A 12,167-nucleotide genomic window follows, 5' to 3' on the forward strand; every position below is an offset into this window, starting at 1 on the left:
ATGCAAGCCTCTCACTGTTGTGGCCTCTCCCATTGCGGAGCACAGGCTCTGGACGCGCAGGCTCAGCGGCCATGGCTCACGGGCCCAGCCACTCCGCGGTATGTGGGATCTTCCCGGACCGGGGCACGAACCCGCGTCCCCTGCATCGGCAGGCAGACTCTCAACCACTGCGCCACCAGGGAAGCCCTGCTACACTATTTTTGAATAGTAATGAAACACTATATACTATTTCATTTGGATGATGTTTATATAAATATGTAACCAAATATTGGAAAATTTTAAATCAACCTGCTACTAACCATGAACTCTAATACTTGGACATTTTTTATGACTCTCTCTCTTAATACACTAAAACATTCAATAACTGTTATTTGCACATTATGTGAAAAATTAATTTTTGACAAAATTTTATTCAGAACATTAGGAAAATCATACTCAAAACGCAGAAATAATCAGACTCTATATAACAACGCTGCATAGATAGTGGTATACAAGTTCCCTGACGCTAAGTGACTTCTTCCTAACTAAAACTTCAAGTCACCAGGTAGAAGATGGTAGAGGCATTATTTACTCTCTCTGAGGCTGGAAAAAATGGCTTTAATGGTGAGACGTCACACCATTTAAACAACAAAGATTAGATTATCCCCCAATTTAATTCTATTCCCTTCTTGTTATTTCTCAGAGATGAAAACTTAGAATGTAAGGATTATTGGAAGGGAATAGGAGGTAAATTACCTCTTAGGAGATACCCTGATCCATGCCTGCTTTAATCCGAGAAAACACAGAATTAAGTTTTAAAAATTACAACCACACCATTATGCTTAAGTAAAACTGCCAATATGAATACTTTTTTACATAATACATTACATGTATACATGAAGAAAAATGACCTGTTTCCAATCCTTTGACCTTCAGTAGAAAAAGGTGTTACCACTAATGGGGATCTGAAAAATAGTTTTCATGACAGAGCATTAACTCTATAGAGATCAAAATCATTTCTCAGTACTGAAAATAGCCTAAATCAATGACAAATGGCTAAATTTCTTAAGATTACTTTTTGAAAGGGAAGACAATTTATTTGGAAGGAATTTGTAACTGGAAACATTGTTCATTAAGAAAACATTGTTACCCTGAGAAAGACCCTTAAAACTGCCAGTGCTTTCATAGGCCCCTAACAATGCATGAAGGAGCAATTTGTAGGCTCTAGCTTCTTACAGTTACCTATATGAAGAATGTCTTGACCTGAACAGTGATTTGGGCTTCTCTGTGATACCGATAACAGGTCATAGCCAAGTAACTAAACGTGATGGACTACAAGCAAATTTTGCATTCATTTTAAGCAGACTTCTTCCTTTTCCCTTTTCTAAGAGAGAGCTTGTAATTCTTCAAATGGCCTTGAACTCAAACCTACTGTTCACAAAAACTAATCTGTAAGCAAATTGGTAGTTTTCTTACAATAGTAAACAAATTGTCTCGTTTACATTCTTTAATCTATGCCTAGAAAATAAGGCATTAGTAATTCTTCACTGGCCACTGCAGAGCAGAGTGTCTTCTTTCTAATCAGAGGCATATGCAAACATTCCTCAAAGTGCATTGTTATTATTTTTAACATCTCTTATGCATTTACAAAGTCAACATTTGTGACTCCCTACATATTTTTAGTATAAAATAATGCTTATTCCCAACACCTTACATATACCATAATTACTGGAGAAAAGACAAAATGAGAGCAGCTACAGAAGTAACAAGATATTTTTTACAAATAAAAATACAATATGCAAAAAATGGCAAGTTAGTGATAACTGGTAGAATGAACTCTCAACAATATTCCACTTTGGGTTCCAAATTAAGATTTGACAAGTTTGAAGCCTTGTCCTGTGTCCAGCACAGTAGGAAGAAACCAACTCATTTTTAATCTTTTCAAGCACCTAAAACAAGTTTTGCAGATCCAAAAAAGGTTCAGACCACACAACCAATTTGCCAAATGCACTAGTGGATATGTAATACGAGGAAAGTACAACATCCAGTGCTTGGCCACATCGCTTCCCGTTGGCAAATGCAGAGTGTAGTCACTCCACCGTTTTGACACGCCATACACTGCTTTCACTGTGCGTCCCTTTTCAGTCCAGCAGATGTTATTAGTGGAGTTGCAGTTATATTCTACCCAGTCTTTTGTAAAGTCACCCAGCTGCGGTGGGTCAGCTTCTTCAATATCTATTGTTTTTGTCATCTCTGCTCCTTGCACTGCAATATACTGGTCATTGATTTTTCTCACTTCTTTCACCCAGGGGGTTGAATTCTCACTGTCTAATATGATAATAAGTCGGGAACAGAAGGAACCATTCTTTTCTCGCCACCATTCTAAAAGTGTGTCAAGGCGTAGTATGTCTCCACCTGTGAACAACAGAAAGTTCAGTAGAGCAAGAATTTCTGAAGTGTCTTACTAACAATACTCTTTTGTCTTAAGTGTATTTTCTTTAAGTTCTTAAAATATGTAAGAAAAAAAGAGGGAGCCTTTTTTTCAAAGTATCTCTTTCAGAAGAATTTTTAAAAACAAAAAACAGACTTTCAGCTTCAGGTAAAAAAATCAAACCAAAAAGAAAACCCAAAACACCCCCAACCCCCCAATCATCCTGTTATTCACATTAAAGGGGTATGCTATGATAAAATAAGAAAATTATTTTATAAAGTTCAATTTAGTGAAAAAAATTAAAATTATACAGCAAAGCAAATATTCTACATCGGGGCAGCAAATTATGGCTCGTGGTCAAATCCAGCCTGCCGCTTGTTTTGCATAGCCTGAGAGCTAAGAACTGATTTTACATTTTTAAATGGTAAAAAAAATTTTTTTAAAGAGAAGTTTGTGACATGTAAATATTATAAGAAATTTATATTTCATATTTCTATAAATAACATTCATTTATTTATGTTCTGTCTATGGCTGTTTTTATACTACACTGGTAGAGCTAAGTAGTTGCAACAGGGACTTTATGGCCTACCAAGCCAAAAGTATCTGGTCCTTACAGAAAATGTTGGCTCACCCCGTTCTACACTTCTAATAAATTAAATTATCTCCTCATATGTAGTTACCTACGAGATGAAAAACACCCTTCCTACCAGTAACAAGAATGAATTTGGAATGGGTTTATTTTTAAATCAGTTTTATACCTGAACAACAATAAAGGATTAAAAAAATATATACCAGAAAGGTCTAAAGTAAATATATTTCTGACTTAAAAATATATCTTACAGCTAGTATTTACATGTGGTTCATTATGGATGGGTTTTTTTTTTTGCATTAACTTTTGAGGTTTAAATATATTGCATTAAAGTGTTATCTTCAGCATTTAATTTTTAGCAGCCTCTTAAATTCTGTGTCCCAAGCAACTGCCATGCTCACCTCACCCTAGTCCTGGCTCTGTCTCAAATGGTATTCTAATCCAGTCATTCCAATTCTAGGAATTTACCCTAAGGAAAGGGCAGAAATGCAGACAAAATATTACATATAAAGCTCATCTTCCCACTGCTATCTAAGATAGTGTAAAATCTGAAACTACTGGGGGAACGGATATAAATTATGGTATAACCTTATGAGAAGAGGTTTATAATAAATGATATATATAAACAAATTTTAATGACAAAAATATCTATGATATTAGAAAAAGCATGACACAGAAATGTATCTACAAAAATAACAGCAGTAGTTATTTCCGGGTATTTGGATTTCAGGTGGTGTTTGTTATACTTCTTTATGTGATCCAAAATTTTTATGTTGAATATATGTTACTTTTATAATTAGAAAAAAGTTTTAACATGCTACAATTTACTAATACAAGTTCCAACAACCTAACTTCAGAATATGTATTTTTAACAAGAGCAACCATGCTCTTTGCTAAACTATCAAAATGACAATACTGAAGAGATAGAGAATCCTTTAGAATTTGGATTCTATTAATAATATGACCTATAAAGTCAGGGTATATGACATTCTTTATGAATAATTAATATTCTTTTATTCATCAGCCTGCTGTATCTTAGACTGTGACAATGAAAAATTTGTTTCATGAACTGCTCTTACACTCATACCTATCAATCATCTCAGAGACACTATTTTTCACATATTACTAACATACTGCTTCACAAAGACCTCCAGGAGATTTTTTTTTTTTTTTTTTGCGGTACACGGGCCTCTCACTGTTGTGGCCTCTCCCGTTGCAGAACACAGGCTCCGGACGCACAGGCTCAGCAGCCATGGCTCACGGGCCTAGCCGCTTTACGGCATGTGGGATCTTCCCGGACTGGGGCACGAACATGTGTCGCCTGCATTGGCAGGCGGACTCTCAACCACTGCGCCACCAGGGAAGCCCTAGGAGATATCTTTTTAAATATGATCAAGCTCACTTTTCTTTATGGCCAGTTTTATTAAACTTCTCTGGAGATGACAGGACAACACAGATTACAAGAGGAGTTATACAAATTCCATCTGCCACAAAACATCATTGTTCTAACTTGCCTGCATCATCGTTCTAACTTGCCTTCTACAACTCTTTCAATAAATATTCTTCAGCACACTCTATACTAATTCTCTTATAAACACACTCTTTAGATATCAGCAAGAAATTTAAAGCAGTATTAAAGCCCTTTATACTATTTCTCTTCTCTTGTTTTGTTTTGCTCTGCTTTCTCCTATGAACAGTTTCTATGTTGCATTTGGCTTTTGGCCCAGATGCAAAATATTTACATTTATCTCAGATAACAGCCATCTGATTCAAGTAATCTAATTCAAGCCAACAGTTCAAGTAATTGAGACTGCTTTTTAAAGACTTCGTTTACCTGTGATAAAATGCTTTATAGATTATCTACATTTTTTATGTATTTCTGTCTCTCTTGTCATTACCATAATTGTTTTTTACCCTCAAACAGGCAAAAATATCAGGTTCTACACTATGGAGCCCCATAAATGTAAGAAGACTACATATTCTAAGAAGTACTAACAGTAAAGGTATGGGATAAAGGGCACATACAGATTCTCTTTCTCACAGTGATTTTTGGACCTACTCTTAACTTGCTGAAGTAAAATCGAGTCGTGATGTTTCCTATTTAGACGTTTTTAGAAAAATACCTATTGATAAAGCTTAGTGCTTAGAGTTCTTTGTCACTTGGCTTGGAATGAATTAAAGCATTTTCTTCAGAGCAGGGGTGTTCAATACTACTTCTGAGATAGAATCAACCTTTGAGGGTTGTTTCAGGCAGGCCAAGGCCAGGAACTGACTGAAAAGAGGACTCATCCACTGAGCCAGGTGCCTCAGGCCGTGGGGGAGTATACAGTTGCTGAACTATCATGGGACAAAAACCTAGCCTTCATGGGAAAGGGAAGGCCTGTCAAGCTATGCTTTCTCCTTTTTTTTTTTTCCTATTTTTACAACAAAGACTCTCACAAAGAAAGTTACACATACATGAACAGATCTTCTGGCCTAACAGAAGAATTCTATAATGGTTAACTTATTGACATACTTAAAAAAATATTTATTATAAAGATAACACTGCAGAATGTAACTGCTAGACATTTGCCTAAAATATTACCCTACTTTAGAGTTTGTGTTCATAAATTATTCCTTATTCATAGTGAATGAAAATTTAAGAACACTTGTGCTATTTATCTTGGTATGTATTACATTTCCTAAGAAATGAAAAAGATAATATAAATATCAGTAAACTGAGAAGCAAGAAGAACTACAATTCTGCAGCCTGTGGAACAAAAACCACATTCACCGAATGACAAGATGAAAAGGCAGAGGGCTACGTACCAGATGAAGGAACAAGATAAAACCCCAGAAAAACAACTAAATGAAGTGGAGATAGGCAACCTTCCAGAAAAGGAATTCAGAATAATGACAGTAAAGATGATCCAGGACCTCGGAAAAAGAATGGAGGCAAAGATCAAGAAGATGCAAGAAATGTTTAACAAAGACCTAGAAGAATTAAAGAACAAACAAACAGAGATGAATAATACAATAACTGATATGAAAACTACACTAGAAGGAATCAATAGCAGAATAACTGAGGCAGAAGAATGGATATGTGACCCGGAAGACAGAATGGTGAAATTCACTGCTGTGGAACAGAATAAAGAAGAAAGAATGAAAAGAAATGAAAGCCTAAGAGACCTCTGAGGCAACATTAAATGCAACAACATTTGCATTATAGGGGTCCCGGAAGGAGAGAGAGAAAGGACCCGAGAAAATATGTGAAGAGATTATGGTCAAAAACTTCCCTAACCTGGGAAAGGAAATAGCCACCCAAGTCCAGGAAGTGCAGAGAGTCCCATACAGGATAAACCCAAGGAGAAACATGCCAAGACACACAGTAATCAAACTGGCAAAAATTAAAGACAAAGAAAAATTATTGAAAGCAGCAAGGGAAAAATAAGAAATAACATACAAGGGAACTCCCATAAGGTTAACAGCTGATTTCTCTCTCAGCAGAAACCCTACAAGCCAGAAGGGAGTGGCATGATATACTTAAAGCGATGAAAGGGAAGAACCTACAATCAAGATTACCCAGCAAGGATCTCATTCAGATTCAATGGATAAATTAAAGGCTTTACAGACAAGCAAATGCTAAGAGAATTCAGCACCACCAAACCAGCTCTACAACAAAGGCTAAAGGAACTTCTCTAGGCAGGAAATACAAAAGAAGGAAAAGACCTACAAAAACAAACCCCCCTAAATTAAGAAAATAGTCATAGGAACATACATATCAATAATTATCTTAAATGTAAATGGATTAGATGCTCCAACCAAAAGACACAGACTGGATGAATGGATACAAAAACAAGACCCATCTATATGCTGTCTACAAGAGACCCACTTCAGACTTAGGGACACATACAGACTGAAAGTGACAGGATGGAAAAAGGCAGTCCATGCAAATAGAAATCAAAAGAAAGCTGCAGTAGCAATTCTCATATCAGATAAAATTGACTTTAAAATAAAGATTGTTACAAGAGACAAGGAAGGACACTACACAATGATCAAGGGATCAATCCAAGAAGAAGATATAACAACTGTAAATATTTACGCACCCAACATAGGAGCACCTCAATAATAAGGCAACTGCTAACGGCTATAAAAGAGGAGTGGGGGACTTTAACACCTCACTTACACCAATGGACAGATCATCCAAACAGAAAATTAATAAGGAAACAAGCTTTAAAAGACACAATAGACCAGATAGATTTAATTGATATTTATGGACATTCCATCCCAAAACAGCAGATTACACTTTCTTCTCAAGTGCACACAGAACATTCCCCAGGATAGATCACAGCTTGGGTCACAAATCAAACCTCAGTAAATTTAAGAAAACTGAAATCATATCAAGCTTCTTTTCTGACCACAACACTATGAGATTAGGAATGAATTACAGGGGAAAAAACACGAACATATGGAGGCTAAACAATGTGTTACTAAATAACCAAGAGATCACTGAAGAAATCAAAGAGGAAATTTAAAAATACCTAGAGACAAATGACAATGACAACACGATGATCCAAAACCTTTCGGATGCAGCAAAAACAGTTCTAAGAGGGAAGTTTATAGCTATACAAGCCTACCTCAAGAAACAAGAAAAATCTCAAACAATCTAACCTTACAGCTAAAGGAACTAGAGAAAGAAGAACAAAACCCAAAGTTAGCAGAAGGAAAGCAATCATAAAGATCAGAGCAAAAATAAATGAAATAGAAACAAAACAATAGCAAAGATCAATAAAACTAAAAGCTGCTTCTTTGAGAAGATAAACAAAATTGATAAGCCATTAGCCATCAAGAAAAAGAGGGAGAAGACTCAAATCAATAAAATTAGAAACGAAAAAGGAGAAGTGACAACAAACACTGCAGAAATACAAAGCATCGTAAGAGACTACTGCTAGCAACACTATGCCAATAAAATGGACAACCTGGAAGAAATGGACAAATTCTTAGAAAGGTATAACTTTCCAAGACTGAACCTTGAAGAAATAGAAGATATGAACAGACCAATCACAAGTAATGAAATTGAAACTGTGATTAAAAATCTTCCAACAAAAACTGAAAGCATTGCCACTAAGATCAGGAACAAGACAAGGTTGCCCACTCTCACCACTATTATTCAACATAGTTTTGGAAGTTTTAGCCACAGCAATCAGAGAAGAAAAGGAAATAAAAGGAACCCAAATCAGAAAAGAAGTAAAGCTGTCACTGTTTGCAGATGACATGATACTATACATAGAGAATCCTAAAGATGCTACCAGAAAACTACTAGAGCTAATCAATGAATTTGGTAAAGTAGCAGGATACAAAATTAATGCACAGAAATCTCTGGCATTCCTATATATATTGATGAAAAATCTGAAAGTGAAATCAAGAAAACACTCCCATTTACCATTGCAACAAAAAGAATAAAATATCTAGGAATAAACCTACCTAAGGAGACAAAAGACCTGTATGCAGAAAACTATAAGACACTGATGAAAGAAATTAAAGATGATACAAATAGATGGAGAGATATACCATGTTCTTGGATGGGAAGAATCAACATTGGGAAAATGACTCTACTACCCAAAGCAATCTACAGATTCAATGCAGTCCCTATCAAACTACCACTGGCATTTTTCACAAAACTACAACAAAAATTTTCGCAATTTGTATGGAAATACAAAAGACCCCAAATAGCCAAAGCAATCTTGAGAAGGAAAAAAGGAGCTTGAGGAATCAGGCTCCCTGACTTCAGACTATACTACAAAGCTACAGTAATCAAGACAGTATGGTACTGGCACAAAAACAGAAAGATAGATCAATGGAACAGGACAGAAAGCCCAGAGATAAACCCACGCACATATGGACACCTTATCTTTGATAAAGGTGGCAGGAAAGTACAGTGGAGAAAGGACAGCCTCTTCAATAAGTGGTGCTGGGAAAACTGGACAGGTACATGTAAAAGTATGAGATTAGATCACTCCCTAACACCATACACAAAAATAAGCTCAAAATGGATTAAAGACCTAAACGTAAGGCCAGAAACTATCAAATTCTTAAAGGAAAACATAGGCAGAACACTCTATGACATAAATCACAGCAAGATCCTTTCTGACCCACCTCCTAGAGTAATGGAAATAAAAACAAAAATAAACAAATGGGACCTAATGAAACTTCAAAGCTTTTGCACAGCAAAGGAAACCATAAACAAGACCAAAAGACAACCCACAGAATGGGAGAAAATATTTGCAAATGAAGCAACTGACAAAGGATTAATCTCCAAAATTTACAAGCAGCTCATGCAACTCAATATTAAAAAAAAAAAAAAAACCCAATCCAAAAATGGGCAGAAGACCTAAATAGACATTTCTCCAAAGAACATATACAGAATGCCAACAAACACATGAAAGAATGCTCAACATCATTAATCATTAGAGAAATGCAAATCAAAACTACAATGAGATATCATCTCACACCAGTCAGAATGGCTATCATCAAAAAATCTAGAACCAATAAATGCTGGAGAGAGTGTGGAGAAAAGGGAACACTCTTGCACTGCTGGTGGGAATGTGAATTGGTTCAGCCACTGTGGAGAACAGTATGGAGGTTCCTTAAAAAACTACAAATAGAACTACCATATGACCCAGCAATCCCACTACTGGGCATATACCCTGAGAAAACCAAAATTCAAAAATAGTCATGTACCAAAATGTTCATTGCAGCTCTATTTTACAATAGCCCGGAGATGGAAACAACCTAAGTGCCCATCATCGGATGAATGGATAAAGAAGATGTGGCACATATACACAATGGAATACTACTCAGCCTTAAAAAGAAACGAAATTGAGCTATTTGTAATGAGATGGATAGACCTAGAGTCTGTCATACAGAGTGAAGTAAGTCAGAAAGAAAAAGACAAATACCGTATGCTAACACATATATATGGAATTTAAGAAAAAAAAATGTCATGAAGAACTTAGGGGTAAGACAGGAATAAAGACGCAGACCTACTGGAGAACGGACTTGAGGATATGGGGAGGGGGAAGGGTGAGCTTTGACAGGGCGAGACAGAGTCATGGACATATACACACTAACAAACGTAGCAAGGTAGATAGCTAGTGGGAAGCAGCCGCATGGCACAGGGATATTAGCTCGGTGCTTTGTGACAGCCTGGAGGGGTGGGATAGGGAGAGTGGGAGGGAGGGAGACGCAAGAGGGAAGACATATGGGAACATATGTATATGTATAACTGATTCACTTTGTTATAAAGCACAAACTGGCACACCATTGTAAAGCAATTATACCCCAATAAAGATGTTAAAAAAAAAAAATCTTCCAACAAACAAAAGTCCAGGACCAGATGGCTTCACAGGTGAATTCTATCACACATTTAGAGAAGAGCTAACACCCATCCTTCTCAGACACTTCCAAAAAATTGCAGAGGAAGGAAAACTCCCCAACTTGTTCTATGAGGCCACCATCACCCTGATACCAAAACCAGACAAAGATAATACAAAAAAAGAAAATTACAGACCAATATCACTGATGAATATAGATGCAAAAATCCTCAATAAAATACTAGCAAGCAGAATACAGCAACACATTAAAAGGATCATACACCATGCATGATCAAGTGGGATTTATCCCAGAGATGCAAGGATTCTTTAATATATGCAAATCAATGTGATACACCATATTAACAAATTGAATAATAAAAACCACATGATCATCTCAATAGAGGCAGAAAAAGCTTTTGCCAAAATTCAACACCCATTTATGATAAAAACTCTCCAGAAAGTGGGCATAGAGGGAACCTACCTCAACATAATAAATGCCATATATCATAAAGGCAAACCATTCTCAATGGTGAAAAACTGAAAGCAGTTCCTCTAAGATCAGGAACAAGACAAGGATGTCCTCTCTTACCACTATTATTCAACATAGTTTTGGAAGTCCTAGCCACGGCAATCAGAGAAGAAAAAGAAATAAAAGGAATACAAATTGGAAAAGAAGTAAAACTGTTACTGTCTGCAGATGACATGATACTACTATACATAGAGAATCCTAAAGATGGCACCAGAAAACTACTAGAGCTAATCAATGAATCTGGTAAAGCTGCAGGATACAAAATTAATGCACAGAAATCTCTTGCATTCCTATACACTAATGATGAAAAATCTGAAAGAAATTAAGGAAACATCCCCATTTACCACTGCAACAAAAAAGAATAAAATACCTAGGAATAATCCTACCTAGGCAGACAAAAGACCTATATGCAGAAAACTATAAGACACTGATGAAAGAAATTAAAGATGATACCAACAGATGGAGAGATATACCATGTTCTTGGATTGGAAGAATATTATGAAAATGACTATACTGCCCAAAGCAATCTACAGATTCATTGTAATCCCTATCAAATTACCAATGGCATTTTTTACAGAACTAGAACCAAAAATCTTAAAATTTGTATGGAGACACAAAAGACCCCGAATAGCCAAAGCATCCTTGAGGGAAAAAAACAGAGCTGGAGGAATCAGCCTCCCCAACTTAAGACTATACTGCAAAGCTACAGTAATCAAGACAATATGGTACTGGCACAAAAACAGAAATTTATATCAATGGAACAGGATAGAAAGCCCAGAGCTAACCCATGCACCTAGGGTCAACTAATCTATGACAAAGGAGGCAAGGATATACAATGGAGAAAAGACAGTCTCTTCAATAAGTGGTGCTGGGAAAACTGGACAGCTACATGTAAAAGAATGAAACTAGAACACTCCCTAACACCATACACAAAAATAAACTAAAAACAAACAAAAAAATCAGTAAACTGAACATCTAGAACTTATTTCCAAAGCCACTTTTTAAAAAATACTTGAGATAAATTTTAAAGGACTTAAGAAAAATGCAAACTTTTGGCAAAATGTTTACATTAAGTAATAAATCCTTCATGGAAACGTACAACATGTTTGCTTCTTAAATTACTTTCTTTTAAAACTTAAAAATTACTAAGGATATATGCATGGCCACCAAAATTATGCCTTTTTCGACCCATTTGCTTAGGGAAGAGGTTATTATTTTAAGCACTGCAGTAGTTTTCAATAATCAATCCCTGTTTTGGGGTCTGAAATATATTTCTGTAAAGATTTT

At 36.0% G+C, this 12,167-nt stretch overlaps 1 protein-coding gene across 1 annotated transcript in view; it reads right to left on the reverse strand.

Moving 5' to 3' along the window:
- Positions 1-394: 394 nt before the first annotated feature.
- Positions 395-12,167, reverse strand: part of TMEM168 (transmembrane protein 168) — a 55,943-nt gene continuing 44,170 nt past the window's right edge. The window contains exon 5 of the mRNA XM_065884171.1: positions 395-2,394. Coding sequence (XP_065740243.1) covers positions 1,847-2,394 — 548 coding nt within the window. The 3' untranslated portion in view covers positions 395-1,846. The remainder of the gene's footprint in view (positions 2,395-12,167) is intronic.

Source organism: Phocoena phocoena, chromosome 9, assembly GCF_963924675.1.
Source record: "Phocoena phocoena chromosome 9, mPhoPho1.1, whole genome shotgun sequence".
Classification (NCBI taxonomy): Eukaryota; Metazoa; Chordata; class Mammalia; order Artiodactyla; family Phocoenidae; genus Phocoena; species Phocoena phocoena.